This window comes from Medicago truncatula, chromosome 4, assembly GCF_003473485.1.
Source record: "Medicago truncatula cultivar Jemalong A17 chromosome 4, MtrunA17r5.0-ANR, whole genome shotgun sequence".
NCBI classification, from domain to species: domain Eukaryota; kingdom Viridiplantae; phylum Streptophyta; class Magnoliopsida; order Fabales; family Fabaceae; genus Medicago; species Medicago truncatula.
The window spans coordinates 39,614,788-39,636,545 of NC_053045.1; the positions used below are offsets into that span (position 1 = coordinate 39,614,788).

The 21,758-nt window shown below is 33.7% G+C and overlaps 2 protein-coding genes and 1 long non-coding RNA gene across 4 annotated transcripts; 1 reads left to right on the forward strand and 2 right to left on the reverse strand.

The window, feature by feature from the left end:
- The first annotated feature begins 5,017 nt into the window (after positions 1–5,017).
- Positions 5,018–9,335, forward strand: LOC112421240 (uncharacterized). The gene is made up of 2 exons (XR_003011430.2): positions 5,018–5,567; positions 9,012–9,335. It is a non-coding gene; the product is annotated as an uncharacterized lncRNA (long non-coding RNA).
- A 1,085-nt stretch (positions 9,336–10,420) lies between these two features.
- Positions 10,421–15,111, reverse strand: LOC25492950 (dicarboxylate transporter 1, chloroplastic). The gene is made up of 6 exons (XM_024781967.2): positions 14,838–15,111; positions 13,827–14,046; positions 13,079–13,122; positions 11,745–12,728; positions 11,368–11,580; positions 10,421–11,180 (listed from the first exon to the last, which is right to left on the reverse strand). Exons 1-4 carry the CDS (start codon positions 14,961–14,963, stop codon positions 12,408–12,410), a joined length of 711 nt encoding a protein of 236 aa, XP_024637735.2. The 5' UTR covers positions 14,964–15,111; the 3' UTR covers positions 10,421–11,180; positions 11,368–11,580; positions 11,745–12,407.
- Positions 15,112–15,936: 825 nt separating this feature from the next.
- LOC112421239 (uncharacterized) lies at positions 15,937–18,761 on the reverse strand. 2 transcript variants are annotated; one of them, XM_024781969.2, is made up of 5 exons: positions 18,385–18,761; positions 18,034–18,305; positions 17,750–17,878; positions 16,640–17,355; positions 15,937–16,452 (listed from the first exon to the last, which is right to left on the reverse strand). In XM_024781969.2, the coding sequence occupies exons 3-4, from the start codon at positions 17,815–17,817 to the stop codon at positions 16,773–16,775; spliced, it is 651 nt and encodes a 216-aa protein (XP_024637737.1). In that variant the 5' UTR covers positions 17,818–17,878; positions 18,034–18,305; positions 18,385–18,761; the 3' UTR covers positions 15,937–16,452; positions 16,640–16,772. The 2 variants fall into 2 exon arrangements, with proteins under 2 accessions (XP_024637737.1, XP_024637736.1); XM_024781968.2 differs by having other exon boundaries at positions 17,750–17,929; positions 18,385–18,757.
- Positions 18,762–21,758: the final 2,997 nt, after the last annotated feature.

The following is a 21,758-nucleotide window of genomic DNA, read 5'->3' on the forward strand; positions in this document are numbered from 1 at the left end:
CTAGGTCAAAATTGCAAATTTTTAAATAGGTCATTTATTGCGGGACGGAGGGAGTAATAACTTCTTTCAAAATAAACGAGTTAGTTTGACAAATAAAAAGTTGATTTATAATTTACAAGATTATGGACTAAACTCTTGACATCAGTGTGAGGTTGATATGTATGTATATATCTATGTCAATATTCTTTAAATTTTAAGGCATATCCTAATTTTTGTTTCTATATGACCTAACTCTTCTAATTTTTATTTTTATTTTTTTTTTATAAAAAGTTCATGTGTCAAACATTTACATTAGAGAAATGATATTTGAACATCCATTTTGTGACAACTTTCTCTCTCATACTCACATTACTTTTTACTTTATCTCTCTATTGCTTTGGTTTTCGTGTAAATACCAACTTTTTCTATGTAAATGATGGTTGTCCCAAAAATTGTCAACCAAATGGTTGTTTAAATAACACTCCTCTTTACATTACTTTAGGGATTTTATGAAAATTGTTTTTACTTTTGTTCTTAATGGACACCCATGCATGTGTACATAATAATTCATTTGCACCTGCAACAAATTTACGAGAAATGATATTTGTACAGACACGACAATTTTATCTCTCATACTCACATTATGTTTTTATTTTCTCTCTTTCTTTTTCTCTCTCCATTGTTTTTGACCAATGAAAAGTGAGAAAAAAGAAGTTGTCACAAAAGCTGTATCAAATGGTTGTTCAAATATCGCTACTCTTTACTAAATAAACTCTACTAATAATTTCTCATTCAATTATAACTCACAAATATTAAATGGATTTCACATTTTAAAAGAGAGAAAATGTACCATAGGAGATACCTCTAGAAATACTAAGCTAGGTATTAGATGCATGAGCGTACAATGAAAGTACCAAATTAATACTCTTCCCCATAAGTACTAAGGGATTAAGTATCATTCATTATAGATGACCTTAGTTTAAGAAATGGAAGTGTAAAATCAAAACTTTTGTTCCTCGTTAAGTTTCAACTATCATTCTTAATTATCAATTGTCGCCATATTTCGCATCATCTTTTCTTCATTTGTCTAAATCATGTTTTTAGTGATAATTACATCAAACTAATAGTATGTATTTAAGCTTTGAAAATACTCCTTCAGGGAAAAAAAAAACTTTGAAAAGCTTAATGACGACATGGCTGCTTAAAAAAATTAAACTAGCAATGTTTAAGTAAAAAAATTTATCATGAAAATAAACTAAAATCCCTCAAGCTTCATTGAGTTGGCCATGTATAATTGATGTACAAGTTGTCATAAAATTGATATGTGTTGGATTATTTAAAGTGTGTAAAAACATAGAGCATTATTAGAGAGTAATAAATAGTTTATGATAGATTTTTAAGTGAATAAATTCAGTTATTCTAAATTACTAGTGGAGTAACTTGATGGCTCATATAATAAGTTCATATGACTTTTCTAAAATACAATAAGACTTAATAATAATAATAAAAATATTTGTGATAATAATAATATATAATATAATATAATAAGGATAATAAAATGTGGCCCAATGAGGTGAACTGGCACTCTTATTTGTTTTGTCAGGTTGCGTTTTAGAAATGGACTGGGAGTATATATTATGATTATGAATATCAATCAATCACCTCAGCTAAAGTAGGTACATTAAGAAAGCATAATCAAGACTAACATGGAAAGCAAGACATAATCATAGAAAAATTTAACCCTAGTTAGATGAAAGGAGGGTAAATTGGTCCAATCAACCAAATAAAAAAACGGAATAGCGCTAGAGTAACGGTCAGAGAGTCGGTCAATTCTGTTACTGATTGGAGGTTCAAACGGTCATTTGGAACTTTCATGCTTCACTGAACCACCATGCATTCTGCATCGATTTTGACCCTAAATTCTCTTGAATCAAATCATACATTAACTGGTTTTCAAATATTCTGTGCTAATATTCACCAAAAAATAATGATATTCTGTGCTAACAATAAATGTACACCTCCCATCCGAAACAAGTTAACACTATGTGCCCTCCTAAATTGTACTAGTAATTAGTTTTGACCATTTTGCAACCATTAAAAAATGAAAGTAATTTCCTTAAAAATATAAATTTGTTTTATATGGAAAATTGAAAATTTAAACTATTTTACAAAATTATTCTTTATAAAATAACTAGTATATCACTTATTATGGAGCAAATAGATGTATCCATCAATCCAACTCAATTATTCATCTATGTTTGATCGTTCGAGTATCATTGAGTTTTATTCGTTGATGAAATAAGGTTGATGAAAAAATTACATTAATCACACATAAATAAATTAGTAGAAGAAATGTATAAAAACAAATATAATTTTCAGGATGTAACAAATTCAATTATTGGGTTTTATTGGTTGATGAAATTATTAATTAGACTTTACTTATTTTTCAATATAATTTTGAAAACATTGAATCAAATTAAACTTTTTTTTTTAATTAAAAAAATCATTAATGAAAACTCTTATAAAAATTACTACACTTTGTTATAGTATGATGTACAAAAGGAAAAACAAACAACAAAAATAACTAGAGTTTAATGCATTGTTTTTTTGTTGTAAACCGTGAGTCCTATATCCGCGCGTGTAAGAGAGACTAATTTCTCGAACCGAAACTCAAATAGACGGCACATTTTCTAATAGTTTTAACGTTGCTGCATGCCTAAAGGTGAATTTGAACCGAAACTTCCGTGCTATCTCATTAATGCTTTGTTTGATTTAGAAAAAGAAAGGGAGAAAGAAAACGATAAAAAGGTACATCACAACTTGTCTCATAAGTTACTATCTCGTGCTATTTCCTATTAACAGATTGGAAACAAGAGAAAGTCGTATGTATTTAACCAAGTTTCCCAACCACCCATCTAATTGGTCCCCTTCGCCCACTGGTTTTTATTTTTATAAATACAATGTTAGATGCCATGTTTTCTTCAACTAGTGCCTTAACTAACTTTGGAATGTGCTATCTTGAACACCCTTTGTTTTGTTGGATGAGTGATATGTGTTTTGTTGGATGAGTGATATGTGTTCGGTCATGAGGAGTAACATAATCATTGAGCTTTCAACAATTACACTAAGGAAATTGAGCACCGCATATCAAAATCTAAAGACATTACGTGTATAGATCCTCTTGTTTAACATCAACTTTTGATTAAATATAAGACTTTTAATTAACATTTGATAAGCAAACAATGTAGAGTTACGACATGCACAGACTATATATGTCTTTCAAAGTTGATTGCCAATGGTTGCTCAAATTACTTATCATCCTATAGCTGATATTTCCCCTTTTACCTTTTTACTAAAATATTATAATGATCTCATTTCTTTTTACCCAAACTTTAAAATAAGTATTGTTCGGAGACAAGCGAATTGTGTTAACCATGACATGGCTGAAGAAACATTATTCATAGCTAATCATCAATCTTATTATTATAGTCCTCACACCTCATTGTATTGATTTGTGATTACCAATGAAACGCCTTGAGCACCTTTTCTAAAAAAAGATAAATATCCAAAAAAAAATATTTCTGTTTCAGAGGTACCGGTTAATATGACTCTTATATTTAACCATTAAATTTGTTTGTGGTATGATCCATGTTTTTCTTCCAAGTCAAACTCTTTAGTTCTTGTTTTATTTTCGGGGTTAAATTCAAACTCTCTTCAAACCTCTCAGAAGCTACATGGCCTCTTTCCACTACAACCATTCAAGAGAAACACTAGACTCTTGGTGGTCAAAGGTTTCACTTTCACATGACATGCATGTTTTGAACTTTTATATTCCTTGAAATGAAACCCTTTAATAAGTTAAGTCATTCATTAAAACCATAAACTTGAAACTGTGTGTGAACATATATGTTCTCTCTGTGTCTCTATCAATAAATTGGTCAGGGTGAATGAAGATTCTTGGAACAAAGTTTCACAAGCTGCTTAAACACTAAACTTCCAATGATTCTCTTAATTTTGTTTTTGTTTTGGTTGCATATATGGATAGTGACTGTAAAGTTTGTACCTACAATAAGTATTCAAGAAATTTTTTGCTGTTTTACTTTTACTTTCATCACCTGTGTTAACCTTCTAGTTTATACACAAGCACATTACTACTTGTCTTATTCAAGCATTTGATAGACAATAATGTCTCTGAATCTCTATGCTAAAATTCTGTTTTATGCACAAACATATTACTACTATTATAGTTAATAAAATTCATTCAAGAACTCGATACACAGTCATAGTATCCATCAACAAATAAAATGGACAACTTTCTAAACCCTTCAATTGAAATAAATTCTTGTGATATTTCAAAAACTCAATACACAGTCATAGTGAAAATCCAAGGCATGTATAAAAATGAATTGAGGAACATATATAGATTGCATGCACATGATAAGATACTTTTTTTTTTATCAAGCAAGAAAAGCACTAAAGAATCAGGATAGGGCCTGAACCCTTAACAAAGAGGACACATTACAAATTAACAGTCATAGTAAATGAAAACTTTCCCTATGTATCAACGGAAACATAGCTAAATTTTGGCCATAGCAATCTGCAGCCAATTTGCCTTCCCTATGTATGTCGTAACACCTACTTTTCACAAGGAGAATTATTGAGAAAATGTCTACTATGCAAGAAGAGCTAACCAGAGCAGATGAGCATCTTTTTCAAGAAAGGATTGAACAAGTGATTAAACATCGTCCCTGTAATATCCCGCATGTGAGATTCAGATATCTATACAAGTTATTTTATCCTCGGAACTTTCAAGTGAAGAGCAAAATAGTAATTGAAAGTAAGACTTTTCATGACCGAATTATATGATTACAACGGATTACGGGGAATGAAATATGCCGCTTAAAGTTTTTACGGTATTTTTTTTATCATATAAATTAAGTTAAGAAGACCTAAAAGGGGTAAAATGGTCATTTCCCCTAAGTGGGGGTATATATAAGACAAAATATCCAAAAAAGTTTCCACACTTTTCTACCACATTCTCTCACCCAAAAATCATATTTTTCTTCCTCCTTTTCCTAACCTGCACGTTATCTCCCTCTTTCTCATGCTATCCACCAAAAATCAACACTTCACCATGGAATCATCATGCTTATGTGTTTTGCTTGAGTTATGGAAGAAGTAGAACCTCTAAACAACTTGTTCTCTCATTCTTCCTCTCCTAAGAAGTTCATTCAAGTGATCCTAGCATGGTTTGAAGGAGTTAGAGCTAAGATGGTGATCATGTAGAGAGAATTGAAGTTTGTGTTGTATTTTGAGCTAGAGGCAAGCTTGAGCAAGATTAAGGCAAGACACCAAGAGCTAGGGTTTGGCTTGGCAAGAAGATAGAGGCAGGGGCTGAATGTTGAAACTGAATGGACTGAAATGGGAATTTTTGTATATGCTGATCGATGAAATAGGAATATGTCACAAGTGGGTTGGGCTGTTTCGGAAAAGGCAAGACCTACAAGTCAAGGCATAAGCTGTTTTGGAGATAGCAGAAGCTGCAGATTTTGGATAAGTTGCTTTGCAATTTCTGGGAGTAATTTAAGGTGAGTTCCTTAGTTAGTTAACTCTCCCTTTGGGTAGTTTGAATCATGTCATTGAAATGGTGCTATTTACTTTTTACTCAATACAACGAGGTTTTAATGGTTATGCAAAGTCATGATAATGTGAATGAAATTGTATATGATATGAATGTTATGAAAGTATGGATCATGTGAATTGGTTCTAGCAATAAAACACTAAGCAAGATAATTGATGTATATACTTATATAAATTATTTGAAAGAAAAATTGAAATGAGTAACATGCTCAAAGAAAAAAAAACAGGAAAAGAAAAAAAAAATAAAACAAATGCAAAAAATCCGTTTGCTACAATGAATAGATAATGTAGCCTATGAGGTACAACTCATAGTAAAAAAAATGTGAAAACTCCGTTTGCTACAACGAAGAGATAATGTAGCCTATGAGGTACGGCTCATAGTAAAAAAATGTGAAAACTCCGTTTGCTACAACGAAGAGATAATGTAGCCTATGAGATACGGCTCATAGTAAAAAATGTGAAAACTCCGTTTGCTACAACGAAGAGATAATGTAGCCTATGAGGTGTAGCTCATAGTAAAAAATGTGAAAACTCCGTTTGCTACAATGAAGAGATAATGTAGCCTATAAGGTACGGCTCAAAGTAACAAATGTGAAAACTCTGTTTGCTACAACGAAGAGATAATGTAGCCTATGAGGTACGACTCATAGTAACAAAAAAAAAAGTTATTGTTCGCCACAACGAAGAGATATATGCACATTGTAAAATGTTTAATTAATGACCTGAACTTTTAGTTAAGAAGTGTGATTATGATTATCAGTATGTGTATAAATAAGAATATGACATTATGACAAAATCATGATAGTATTCTTCGTAGTGATCTTAGTTATCCCTGATCGCTCAGTTATGTATGATAAAGATTGTATAAACCCGAAATGGGTTGTGTTTAGAACATATGTCGATCATAGGTTTCTTGAGATTGTCTACAACCTAGGATAGGTGGAACTCACTGAGATATCCTCAGTGGCGGAGCCAGAAAAAAATGTCAGGGTGGGCCACTAAAATTAACTATTGAAAAATTGTTTAAAGTCTCGCAAATTAGACCTATAATTGAATTATTTAAATTTTTCGGGTGGGCCACTACACCAATTTGCGGGAATTTGGATCAACCGAAACCTAAAACCGACATAAAATTGTATAAAAGCTCGCAAAATAGACCTATAATTGAATTATTTAAATTTTCGGGTGGGCCACTACACCACTTTGCAGGAATTTGGATCAACCAAATCATAAAACCGACTCAAAATTGCATAAAATCTCGCAAAACCTATAATCATTGATTTTTTAATTTTTCCGGGTGGGCCGTGGCCCACCCCATCCCATGAAGGGCTCCGCCACTGGATATTGTAACACCCGTTACCCAAAAGTAATTAAATATAAAATATTCATCAGAGTAATTCATCAAACGGGCATGCTACACTACATTTCAAAATTTATTAAATAGAATATAAAAATCCATTTATTAAACATCCAATGAAGTCATCATTTAAACAGCAGCGGAATATTATTCATCAAACATCAACAATGGTTTTAAAACTCCAAACAATATCTTGGCATAAGCCTCAACAACATAATCAATCATCATAGGGCCACAACATCAGGTTCCAAAATAAGATACATAGGAAAGAAAACAATAATAAGAATATTTCTCATCCCACGTATCAGAGCCCTAGACACGACACTTGAGCCACCACCGACTACTCAAGATCACCTGCAAGTTACCCATAGGAATGACAACATTTTCAAGCAGAATGGGTGAGATTCACAACAATAAAATATAGATATTAAAATCTTCAATTGAATCTAACACCCTATAACATCAAATACATCATCTTGCAAATATAAATAAATAATTCACAAGCAACAACAACATCATCAAGATCCACCCATCACAATATGTATACAAATATATATATATATATATATTCATCAACAACATCATCATCATCAATTTGGCAACTACAACCAACAACTAAGACTCATGCATGACATGACAACACCACTAAGACTCCTCAAAATATGCAGTTATGCATGTGGTACCAGACAGGACCGAAGCCCTCACCGCTTTTGAATAGTTAAAGCATTCATCAGGACCGAAGCACTCACCGCTGTGAACAACTAGTGCTCCAGGACATGAGTCCTCTCCGCTGTTTATGCATATGCAATGGACCTACTTGTGTATATCTATATACAACTTGACCATGCATACATACTCCATATGACTCCATTTAAACAACATGTATGATTCAATAATTTTAGCATACATCACAGTCATCAGCAACAACATCAATTAGAGATCCAACAATCCAGAATAATGCACAATTAAATATAACTATGCTCAAAACAACAACATCAATCACTACCATTCATGCAAGCAAATTCAGCACTCAAAAACTGGGTAGCTCGCCTCGCGAGCACATCTGCTCGCTATGGCGAGTTCACAAAACAAGCTACTCGCCATGGCGAGTTCAAGGCGAGTGAAAAATAGGTGCTCTCGGGAATTTGACATTTTTTTCACTCAAACCTCAATTCTAAGCTCCCTATTCATCTTTTTAACCTAAAACTTGCTCCAGTCATCATTAAAATCATTTAGGTACATTAAACCATCCCCAAAATATCTTATAATAACAATTGAAAAATCAAGTTTTGAACTGGCTTGCTCGCCATGGCGAGTTGGTCTGCTCGCGAGGCGAGCCATGAAGTTGCTCCCTCGCGAGGCCAGCACAAGCTGCTTGCGAGGCGAGCGATGAACTTCTGTACGGGCAGAAAACAGGTTTTTCCCCAAAATCCCATTTTCCTTCAATCCACTCCCCAAATTGGTTTACAGATGTGAGTTAACTTACTGTATGCACTCAGAACCTATTTCTAACATCAAAATCATCAATTCAACTCCAAAATCATCATTTCATCATAAAATCCCAAAATCCCAATTCACTCCAAAACTCTGTTAAACTCAAATTCAGAAATTAAATCAATACTACTGAAATAAACCTCACCCTTACCTTAGAAATTGCAGAAGAAATGTGCAGCAAAATCACTCTTGGCTCTACTTGCTCTTCTCTACCTTTTCTCCCAAAAGTTGGTTTTCACGTACAATGCTTTCTAACTTCTATTTTTCTAACTTCCCACTTACTTAACTCCCTTCATTTCATTTAACTCCCTTTAATTCTATTAAATAATAAATAACTCCCCAAACCCCAAAATAATTATTATTTATCACCTAGTCACATTAATATTAAAATCAACCATATAATAAAATATATCACACCACATAAATCACCAATATTAATTAAAATCACATATAAGACTCTAATTAAATCAAAATAAATAAATATATCGACTAGGGCGTTACAGATATCTTGTCTCACCCCAATCCCTTTTACTTATTTCAGATATTCAGGTTACCAGACGACATAATGGTTCGTGATGAAGAAACAGAAGTCGCTGGACTAAAGTTCGCGTCAGTGGTATTATTTCAAAGGTATAAGACGAGAACTTCCATATCTTATTCAGAAGAATTTTTTATTATTCTAATTTTAATGTATCCAATGCCAAGTTTAACATAAATGCTAGATAAATCCTAGGTAATTTCTAGTAGGGGTGTTATAGTCCCCTTCCCTTTTTTTTCGGTGGTGAGCAATTAAGGGAGAGACTATTTTGTTAAATCCTTATAACTTGAATGACAAACAGCGATACATAGACCGTACTTCTATTCACATTTTTTCACTCCAACACTACAACTTCTGAAGAATCTAATTTGTCCGACTAAAGCCTTAACAATTTTATCTACAGTGATTTTATGCTATTTTTTTACCACTTTTTTTTACAGCAATATGAAGATTTAGGTCCTTCAAGTTAATCTACATCTAATGCTGATACTGTGGAGGAGTTTTTTTTACGTATAAAACCGATTCATATGCCAAAACCATATTTACATGCTACATCTACTCTATCAATATGGTTTTGGCATATTTGATGTTAGGAGTAATTGATAAAGATTTAGGTCCTGATAAAAGCAAAGTGCAAGTTTCTGGTGGTTCCAACAATCATACAGCTGCTAGTCTTAAAAGTGTTAAAATATTAAGCAAATTTTGGAGGAACATGGTAGACGATGACACTGCTACTGACAGTACTATGGAACCTGATATTGACACCGAAAAACAGGTGGCTGCTATGAAAACACAGTGAGGTTGAGAAGTACTTAGTTAAGCAATATGAGCTGGCCAGTCAAGTTAAACATGGCACGAAAACTAATAAGCAAAAGAGTCCTAAAGATCAAGTTGGTTCTGCGGGGATCAGAACTCGTTCTAAAATAGGGCAATCATTGTACTTAAGATTACTCTCTCATCTGTTATCTTCATTGTATCGATTAAATCTGGTCGATCAGGAGAGCGAGTGCGAGAGAGCGCCTAGCACGAAAGATTGTTTTGCTTTACTAAAAATACAAGGTGTTAGCGCTTTCAAATTACAAAATATTAATTTAGAGTACAACCTATAGCTGTTTTAGTCCTCAAAATTATAAGAATATAGTTATAGTAATATAGCTCCTATAATTTACCAAATGTCTTTAGCCTCTTAAATTTAAAAAAATTTAATTTAGAAAATATCCACCAAAATCAATGAAATACTTGTTATTATCTTGAATGCCCTCTTCTATGCATCAAGAGAGAAAAAATAAATCTAGCAATATGCTGATGCCACTGAGGCCAATTAGGTTGCTTACCAAAACTTTGATGCGAGGTTTTGTTTAGATATAGACGAATTAGGTTTCTCATCAATTAGCTAGAGTAGTTATTTTCAGTTAGCCCCGAAGTTAATATTTATTAAAACGACTAAATTGCCATTTTACAACATTCAAATGGTGGTTTACTCAAGTTAGAAACATCTCATGGTGTCTACTGTCGGATATGCTCTAAAAACAATGAACCAAACTACTCTAAATACAAATCTTACAAATTCGAACGTTAAACTATCCAGGGACTACCGAAGAGTGCTTCAGTGTGATATACATCATAAAAATATTGTGGGAACCTGCTGGATGATTTATGGTTATGGACAACTGATCACTAGAAAGAGGTGAATAATTTACCAGCTCATGTTGGGTATTTCAAACTTACTACTTGTATGCTAATGGACCAGATCTAGATACTGCAAATCTAGCAAGTGGACTGGGTCCAGTAATGCCAGAATTTGAACCTAGCACCATAATCCAAAGGCCCAGATCGATGGGTGCTCCTTAAGCTGCTAATATCAACGTCATAGAGGTGCTCTTGGCTATGTGATGATGATCCTTTGAAGTATCCTGAATCATTGCCATAATACGGTGGTGTGGAGTCTCCACGAGGATGCCTCATCCTGAATCATGTGCCAGCAATGCAGGTGATTATCGGGGTGATGCGTTCGTTATTTCCAATGGAGTTGATTGAGTATCGGCATAGTATTGACTGTCGACTGAACGGAGAATGGCATACGGAACATGAGTTTCCAATGAGCTTCGCGGAAGGTATGGTGAAATCTCACAAAGTTGGTCTAGAAAGATAAGTTGTGCTACAAGATGAGATCTGTGCATAAATCCAAATATAACATTTTAGAAAACTACAAAATGAAAGACTAATGTTTCAGATAAAACAGAGCAAAGATGCATGAATTCTGCCTTGAATAAATGGCACTATCTTACCTTAATTAGTATGTATGGTATTCTCTCTAACAAATAAACATATATAATCAAGCAAAATCGTATATAGGTACCTATGTGTTTCACTCCAAGAATCCAGTATCATCTCTGCAGAGAGTTTCACAAATAACTACAGCGTGGAGTTGATGCTTGCTTCAGCTGACATATGACCTGATAATTCAGGATCCATTCTCTCGCTGGCATGCCCATTGCTTAAAGACTGTCGATGCTGATGTTCACGTTCCAACCTCACAAACTCAATTCAAGCAATCACCGCTGATATGCACCTGCCAAGTACTGCATGGTTAGAGTGAGACAAATACTACCAAATATTATTGTACAATGGAATATTTCCAACTCCCATATAATTACTAGATAGTGGTGAATCCAATGATGTGCCAAATTATAACCATGCAAAAACAACTTTCAGCTAAAACTTAACTATACTGACCTTGCCAAGCAATGTATATTGTTACTAAAACCCTCTGTTGTCAACATTAAATGCCGTGGTGGACCAGATATTTGATGTCATGAATGTCGCAAATAAGTATGGTAACAAACTCCAAGAACCATCACTTGCACCACCAACATCCTCTAAAATTGATCTCACCCAAATGGAATCATGATTATTTACAACACCTAATATTTGCCACTGTTCTCATTCTGTTGATCTCTTCATTTTCTGGTACTACGTCAGGTAGATGGTTAACTACCCCAGTTAGCAGTGAATGTATCAAGGGAGCACCTTCTTCAAATATGGCACCAGAAGCCTCATATAGTAGCCGATCAAAAGCCAGGGCCAGGCCAGCCTGAATACAAAAATCTATCAGTGTTTCCAGATCAACTATTTGCTTCATAGAAGCTTCTCTTTTAATTCTATCACCAGCATGAAGACTGGTGTCAATGCAATTTAAAAGTGCAGCAGTGTGCTCTTTAAGCATTCTGTCTAGCCTGTCTACTCCATAGCCACCAAAAATACGTATAAAAGCCTGCAGTTCACTTATATCTGTGACAGATTCTGCAAAATATCCACCAACAGACCTTGTACTCCTGAACGTACAAGAATGTATGCAAAAATCTTAAAATGTGTTGGCAAAATTCTATATCAGGCCCTTTACCACAAGCCAATGGCTTTCCACCAAATAGACCCGAGTCCAAGCCAGATGACAATGTTAACAATACTAATAACAAAGCCATAACCCCACCATTTGGCAAGTGGGACATAGTTGGCACCGAAAAATACTGGAGCAGACCCAATCCCATAATGAGTAAGGCCTCCCATAAGGTTGGAGAGGAATGACAACAACATGGCTCCGAAGAATGGTGGAGTTCCCAAAGCAGTAGCAACAGACAAAAATGCAGTAAACATAGCACCAATATGAGCAGCTCCACTGGCAAAGAAGTAATGAGAGTAGAAGTAAAGGAGGACCAGTATGTTAGTTTGTTTTAATTCAAGTTTAGTTTTAGTGATAATCACAATCAGTGGTTAATCACAGTTTGTTTTAGTTTGTTATGAAGTTTGTTACAAGTTTGTTAGAGGTTAGCAGATAAGATCTAGAGTTTGTTACATTGCTTCTGCTTCAAGCAACTTAGCTAGACATTGTATATAAGCTACCTCCTTTGTATATTTTGAATGTAGAATCAATAAAGATCATTTACAATTTCATCATAACTTTCTTCTCTCTCAATTCTCTCTCTAATTCACATAAACCTTAGAATCAGAAACTGCTTCTGAACTAACTTCTGAACTAGCTTCCGCTTCTGATTTTTGCGCTATCACAGTATACCAAAAGATAGTTGCCATGAAAGAGACCCAATCCACCAACAAACTGTGTAATAACAGTAGCAAACTCTTTCATTGACATAATCAAGGTATATATATAAAATTGTTTCAATAATTACTCAAAAATTGAAATTCTATCATAAAGAATGGTGCATAATGCAACACATCGGTAATATTGAATGGTATGCATGTAACCTATTATTACACTTAAATAAATGGCATTTCTTCAGTGGCAATTACTAGGACTCATAGGACTAAGAAGTAAGTACTCATGATAACCTTGAGTGGACCAATTTAAAACCAAAAGAAAATCACATATAAATACCAGAGGAAGGGAGGTTTTGATTTAGTATATGCTTTGACCATGAAACAGATGCTGATCAACTCAGAAGTAGGAACAAAGCACCCCAAATGAACCAAGATCCATGATGTGTTCCAAGAGAACACAGAGCACAAGCATGCCGATCAATCATTACTTACTAGAGGCATGTATGTCAAATAATCATAAAAAGCTGGCTGAAAGCTTATTTGCTTCTGAATATTTCAAAACATGCTCCAGTGGTTGATTTGGTCAAACAACTAGTAAAAGATAGTATGAAATAAATTAAACAAAAAATCATGCATTCACCATTTTACCCCAGAAAACAGATGAAAGGCAAAAGAACTGAAGATCAACGATCATCAGAAGCAGCATAAATAAAGTTTAATGAATATTACACTCGAGGTAGAAAGATGAGACATGAAATATACCTTGACTACAGTTTGACTGAACCAAGAGATGAGACCATATTTGTTCAAGTACCCAGCCATTGCAATGAGGGCAGCAAACCACGTGAGTATCCCAAGCAACACCCTCAGCTAAGCACTCTTTCCATGTTACAACCCCTGAAATGAGGAGTACAGCTAATCCAAGAATGGCAGCAGTTACGGCATCTATATTAAGAAGCCCTCCAAACACCCAAAGTCCCACCTGGTAAAATTGAGCGAGGGATGGAATAAGTCACAAAAAAAAAACTAAAATTCTAAGGCATTTAAAGTACTACACTGTATTCACCAAATCAAGACATAAGGTATACATCAATGCAACTACTACTAGACAAGGTTTTAAAAAAGATCCACTACTCGGAACGTCAAAGTTTTTTATGTCCCTATGACTGCATTGAGACCGCGATCGTGACCGCATCATCCATATTTGTCAGGAATTTTCGCAATATCAAGGATAGCAACAGTGGTTTAAACACTTGCTACTAAATGATTAGTTTTGAAGACCATTAGGAGGATGCACAACCTAATTTAGAAAACAAATTTAAAGATGGAGTAACGAGTCATTAACCAATGCCTAATGATTTACAAGTCACTCAGCTAAAAAGCAAACCACACCATCTGTCTAATGACCAACCAACAATGCAAATTGGACGCTCAACTCAATAAGCACAAAAGTCCCAACAGAAACGGTTGAGAAACAAAACCATTCTACTATATACTGTTAACATTTGATTCCAAAAGGGTATGGCACAGAAATGGCATCATAAGTTTGTGATCGGTTGAGTGGCATGAGGACCAACTTTGCATATAGATTGGCTTTTCTAAAAATTTGGGTTCAGTCTAACTCAAATGTAACTTAGCAAACAGAGTTACAAACTATGAAAGTAAAATCTACAAAAACAGTTCCAAAATAGTGAAGTTATCTACCCAATTTCATGTTTATACTCTATAACAAAACACATTATATTAGACAAATAAATTGTGCAAACTTATTACCGTAAGAAACAGAGTGGCAGTCATAATTTTCTCATTAGTCGTCATAGGCCCCATTTTCTCCCTAGCAAGCTTAGGTGCATCAGGACTAGAGTTTGAAAAAGAGTTAGTAACACTTGGATGGAACATGTTTGCGTGCACTTTCCTTAAGCTAACATTGCCTGATAGTTTTTTGAACTTTCAAAAGGAATTCCCAGAACAACAAATTAGTGGTGGTTCTGCAGTAAGCGGACCAGCTCCAGCCGAAAGTAATGTTCCTGTCATACCTGAAACTGTTCCTGATCGTGATTCTGCTGAATATGTTGCTAATTTGGAAATTCAAAAGTTATGCAAGGACCTCGAAACTAACCTCGTTGCTCTCGGTACAAAATTACGTGCCGATATGGCCAAACCCATGATTTTTCTATTATGTATGCCAATTTGTTCGAAACCGTCCAAGCGTTTGCTTTGAAGGAACTTAGTCCGGGGGTGGACAGTGGCAGGATTGCTGATCACATGTTTGACATGCAAAATCAATCTTTCAGGCCTATTGTAAGTAGCTTTTCTTTTTTATTGTATATTTTATTTTTAACATGTCATAAGTTGATTTCTTTTGTTCTCTCACCAGTGCTTATGCTATTAGATAAACTCAATAAGTTAATCCAATAAGGTTGATTAGGTGCAACATAATTACCATCCAGTTATTGACAATACTCTGTTTATATGATTATATGTGTAGTCTAAGACTAAAACATTGAAGAACTGAAAGCTGAAGCAAAGAGGATAGGGAGGTTGGGTTACAATCACAAGTTCAACGTCAAATGGGTAAATAAAGATTTTGAATGCTATAATCCATTTGATTTGATTGGTTTCAATAAAGAACGGAATTACAAGGTTTTCATCGAAGTCAAGTCTACTATTTGGAAAACAAAGAATTGGTTCAATTTATCAAGTGTGAATATGGTTGGGCTAAGAAGAAAGGGCACAAATATATCATTGCGCATATATACGTTGATTTGAAGACGGAAAAAGCAGAATTCAGGACTGAATTTGTGAATCCTGCTCATCATGATGAATTGATTATCTCTACACGCAACAGAACCACAAAAATTAATTTATCAAATTGATAGTAAGAGATGTAATAATATTGCATTTCATTTTTTGAATTCAATGTCAGAAGTTAACTAAAGTTAAGAATGAATTCTCAAAACTAGACTGATTACTTATTACACATTTATGTATCAAATACTACTACTTGGTGTATCTCATAGAGAGGTGCAATTCATCATGAGCAGGATTCACAAATTCAGTCATGAATTCTGCTTTTTCCGTCTTCAAATCAACGTATATATGCGCAATGATATATTTGTGCCCTCTCTTCTTAGCCCAACCATATTCACCCTTGGATAAATTGAACCAATTCTTTATTTTCCAAATAGTAGACATGACTTCGATAAAAACCTTGTAATTTCGTTCTTTGTTGAAACCAATCAAATCAAATGGATTATGGCATTCAAAATCTTTACTTACCCATTTGACATTGTTGAACTTGTGATTGTAATAATCACATGCAAACTCCCCCACAACCTCCCTATCCTCTTTGCTTCAGCTTTCAGTTCTTCAATGTTTTAGTCTTAGACTACACATATAATCATATAAACAGAGTATTGTCAATAACTGGATGGTAATTATGTTGCACCTAATCAACCTTATTGGATTAACTTATTGAGTTTATCTAATAGCATAAGCACTGGTGAGAGAACAAAAGAAATCAACTTATGACATGTTAAAAATAAAATATACAATAAAAAAGAAAAGCTACTTACAATAGGCCTGAAAGATTGATTTTGCATGTCAAACATGTGATCCGCAATCCTGCCACTGTCCACCCCCGGACTAAGTTCCTTCAAAGCAAACGCTTGGACGGTTTCGAACAAATTGGCATACATAATAGAAAAATCATGGGTTTGGCCATATCGTCACCACATCGGCACGTAATTTTGTACCGAGAGCAACGAGGTTAGTTTCAAGGTCCTTGCATAACTTTTGAATTTTCAAATTAGCAACATATTCAGCAGAATCACGATCAGGAACAGTTTCAGGTATGACAGGAACATTACTTTCGGCTGGAGCTGGTCCGATTACTGCAGAACCACCACTAATTTGTTGTTCTGGCAATTCCGTTTGAAAGTTCAAAAAGCTATCAGGCAATGTTAGCTTAAGGAAAGTGCACGCAAACATGTTCCATCCAGGTGTTACTAACTCTTTTTCAAACTCTAACACACCATCAAGTGTCAGAGTTCCAGTATTTTCTAGGATGGGTGCGTATCTGAGGTTACCAACCATACTTATAAACCCACCAAGTGGGCCTGATAGGTGATAGTAGATTTCATCATCTTGTATTAAAGAAGATGATAACTCTGACTTCATTCCATTGCAAATGATGTCAATCAAACCATACTGACCTTCACAATGCTTAGATAAGCATCCCCAGAAGCGAACTTTATTCACTCTTAATTCCTGCCCTGAATCAATCAAGTACCTGCACAATCAACAAGGTGTAATTACTAACAATCACATTCAACTTTGATACAAAAAACAAACAGTGTCTAGACTCATATCTAAATCAACCACTCTTTAATATTTTGCTTGACATTACTACAAAATCAACATAAATAACATAACAAATGACGGATCCAGGAATTTCAATATGTGCATCCGTGCATGAACATAACTCTCAAGACCTTGGTATGGTGTGGCTCAACATTTCTACAATTCTGCATGTAGTTGCTGTCTATATACACTAGGTTACAAAAGAACGCCTGAAACCACAAATTTATACTAGGGTACTGTCCCTCTATAGCTCCAATTTGACAACATTTTGTACTAAATAACGTATCACAAGACAATAGCAATTTTTCTGCATAAAAATATACCTTATCCAATAACCAGGAGAACAAGAATACTTTACACTTTCATATTTGTGGTTTGAAGTTTCAAACATATTAGAAAATGAGTTATCAATCAACTGCTTCCTGATCCAATATAGTTGAATGCGGAATTGCCTGTGGAAGGAATGCAAAGAATGTTGAGAACTGATCTCTGGGATCGCAGCGCTGTAAATTAAAAACAACAACAACAACAGAAAAAAACACATTACATACTACTTTGAAAATAATTGTGTGTGGATGAATATAGATTTAAATTAGTCTCAACTTACGGTAATATCTGAAGCTGAAACCGGAGAAGAATATTCCCATCATCATTCAAGAAACCATGTCGAGGGTTACTAACTTTCTCATGCCAAAATTTAACTTTCCCATTAGAATCAGGAGTACCTTTCTTGAATAAAAATAGTTTAGTGGGATCCCGATGGTTAATAGCAAAAACCAATTCATCAGCAATTCTCGCATTGTCCAGCAACGTACTATGCTCATAAGAGGGTTCCAAAGTAATCTCATACTTGGTACCATCTGTCTATAACGGAAATCCCTAACAAAAATATAGATAAAATAATAAAAATAAAATAATGGAAATTAAAATATAGATTAAAATATAAATTTATTCATACCACGGTGAATGACTGCGGCCAATCTGAATGAAATCTGTTTCCTTCCATTCGTTCCAATCATCATGAGGAGCATTCGTAATCTCAATGTCCGTATACAATGTTAGTTCTTCCTCAATATCTACATCTCCATCGTCTACCAAATACCTTGAATCCTTCAAATGCATCTTATTCCGATTAATAAATTCGTAAAACTTGCTGTAATTGAGGATTGCATCGTACTTTGGTTTTGCCATGTTGTAAATGATCGTATCGGGTTGGAACGAGAAAAGAAAGGAAGAGAAGAAGCGCGGCGGCTGTAGGGTTTAGTCCATGTGCTATGTTCTAGAAAGAGAAGCTATTTTTTCTTTATATTTTCCAAAATCTTTTATGCATTCATTTGCCCTTGTGTGAATTGTGATTGGCGGTATTTGGTAATAATTACTTTAAAACTAAAGTTAAAAGGAAGAGTTTTCAAAATAAAGTAAAAGTTGTTTGGTAATAATTATCTATTTTAAAAATTATTTTTAAAAGTTCCAAGTAGTTGTGAATTATTAAGGAAAAACATTGATTGTTGTCATACTCTATTTTTTTGGTAATTTTTTTTTTATTAAATGATTGAAAATTTTAGAAAAGAAATATCAATTCTTGATACATTTTTTTAAGTTAATTCTACATAGGGAGTCCTTAATATGGTCCTCAATTTTAAAGGTTCATCCATGGTCCTCTCTAATTGACCTTCTACATCAGGTTTCACTTTTTTTTTTTTTTGTCCATGGCCCCATACAAGGTAATTACATTTATGCACTTCTGTATAATCCCTAGGCTAAGAATCATTTTCCTCCTCTCTCCATTTCTCTTTGTTAATCGCTACAGTCTCCTTCCTTCTTCCTCTATCTCATCTTCACCTTCACCCCTCCATTTAAACCATAAATTTCTCGTGGAGCAATTATCTTAGTTCGTTGGTCAATTCACATCCAAGATTCCAACCCCTTCTTGCTGTGATAGACAGAAATGTGCTAAAATGTTAATTTTGTTTTTATGAAAAATATGTAGAATAAAAGTGAGATTTAGATTTTTGTAAAAAAAAAAAGGTGAGATTTAGAGAAATTGTAAGCCTATGTGACCACCCATTGAGAGTACATTTTTCATGAGGGAAATCAGTTCCCTTAAAGACAAATCACCCAAGCCCTATGTTTAAATGTTGTATTTCAAAATCATTTTCACGGTGAATTATAAACTATTGTCACTGGAAAGAAAAAAAAAAGGTGATAAACCAAAACAAGATAAGATCCAATATGAGTCCCATTAGCTTGTTCATTAGATTTTTTATTTTTAACTGGATGCTCATTACTATTACTAGTTGGTGTAGAAGGAATCAGGTTGTATATTAACTTTAGAAAAAGAAGAAGGAATCTAGCTATGAACTGAGAGAAATAATTTTGTACCTGGATACTTTGGTGTTATATGGAGGGGCACATAAGTAATCTTTGTGACTGCACTTTAAAAAAAAAAAAAAAATATTGTGTGGGGTCATGAAACAATTTTTGTTTTAAACCTGCTATGAAAGGTCATTTAGAGAGAACCATTGATGAATCCTTAAAATTGGGGACCATATTAGGGGCTCCCTTCTATATAAAATGAATAATATTTATAATTCATTATATGAAAAAGAATTGAATTTCCATGATATGAAAAAGAATTCATTTTCCATGAAAAATGAAAGATTATTTATTTATTGGATTTTTCACACTTGTCTTGATTGGTCGAACTCATCAAATAATTTACGAGAATAATAATTTAATAATATATTATCTATAGGTTATAACTATGATATTATATCTTCTAAAAAAAACTATAATATTATATTTTGTAAAAAAAAATATAACAGTGAATGGCTATTATTAAATAATTATTTTGTAACATTTAACCATTTTCTAAATATGACTATAATAGTATATTCTCTTTCTCTTATACTATATTTCAAATTAAATATGATTGCATATTCTAAGTTATAATATCTTTTTTAAAAAGATAATACTATAACATAGTTCTTTATCACCTTAAAAATAACATAGTTCTTTAGTATCATTTATAAAAAACAATTGTTGTTATAATATTAATATATATAGCATAAGATGTGTCTACATCGTTAGCAGAAAGAAATATCATAAAGAAAAAAGAGAGTCGTTTTTATTTATTGTGTATATGTTGTTAGCTACCAACGTTTCCTGTATTAAAATGAAAAGGGTCTTATTAACCAGTGCTCCGGGAGCACCGGTTAACATTTTTCAAATGAAAATATAAAAATAGTTGGAGTTGGGTAACCAAGGAGGATCAAAGAAAAAAGGAGGCGAAAGTTTTTAAGAGCTTGTTTGGCCAAGCTTTTTTGGGCTTCTATTCTCCTTATAAGGAGAAAGTAGGGCCAAACACATTTCTAATAAAGCTATTTACCCGAAGAAGTAGCTTTTGTTTAATGTACAAAATTGAATAGATTGAGCTTCTACAAGAAGCTGTAGAAATGAACTTTTGGAAAAAATTCGGAGCTTCTGTGCATTGGAACACACTTTGAAACCTACTTGGCACTATTTTTAATATTTTTTTCATTTTTTATTTGCCTATATATATATATATATATATATATTTACGCGGGACATGCTTATGCTTCTTAACTGTTCCCGCATTTTCTACATGCTTATCTTAATTGTTCCCGCATTTACGCGGGAACAGTTAAGAAGCATAAGCATGTCCCGTGTAAATATATATATATATATATATATATATATATATATATATATATATATATAAGTTATTCTTCTTAACCGTTCCCACATCTTTTCAACCTAGCTGCTGCTGTTGTCAGACTTTTCAGATCTACAGGTACGATTTTTCACCGCATCTATTTTATTTTGTTTGTTTTTTCTTTTCGATTTTGTTGAATCATGTTATCAAATCAGTATTCTATATGCACTTCTGTTTTTTTTTTTTTGTTATTCAATCAATACCATACTTTTTATGCTTTTGTGATTGCAAGTTGGGTGGCGTTTAACCTGGGAATGGGGAGTTTTTCCCCACCATGGGAAAGCTCCCCTTTCCAGGACACCTGTTAGTGGATAACCTATTTGAGAAAAATAAATAAAAAACTGAAAATTGTTATTTAATGTTGTTTGTTTTTTCTAGCATACCTCCCCTCTTTACTATTGTTCCACCTCACTTCTATTAGGGTTTGTTTGGTTAACCCCAAAAAAGAGTTTTTAGCTTATAGCTTATAAGCTCGTTTGACAAAAAAAGCTCTGTTTGGTAACACTTTTTCACCATGAGCTTATAGCTTATTTCACGAGCTTATAAGCTATTTTTCAAAAGCTATTCCAAGTAGCGTTTGAGCTTATAGCTTCTCA

Bases quoted from the DNA above. Each gene is read 5' to 3' on its own strand.
- LOC112421239 (XM_024781969.2), bottom strand. From the start codon at position 17,817: ATGTTTGAAACTTCAAACCACAAATATGAAAGTGTAAAGTATTCTTGT. The intron at 17,356-17,749 runs GTATATTTTTAT...TTGATTGTGCAG, and splicing joins TCTCCTGGTTATTGGATAAG to GTACTTGATTGATTCAGGGC.
- LOC25492950 (XM_024781967.2), bottom strand. From the start codon at position 14,963: ATGTTCCATCCAAGTGTTACTAACTCTTTTTCAAACTCTAGTCCTGAT. The intron at 14,047-14,837 runs GTAATAAGTTTG...CAATTTTACCAG, and splicing joins CTGCCACTCTGTTTCTTACG to GTGGGACTTTGGGTGTTTGG. The intron at 12,729-13,078 runs ATACTGTGATAG...AAACAAACTAAC, and splicing joins CATGGCAACTATCTTTTGGT to ATACTGGTCCTCCTTTACTT.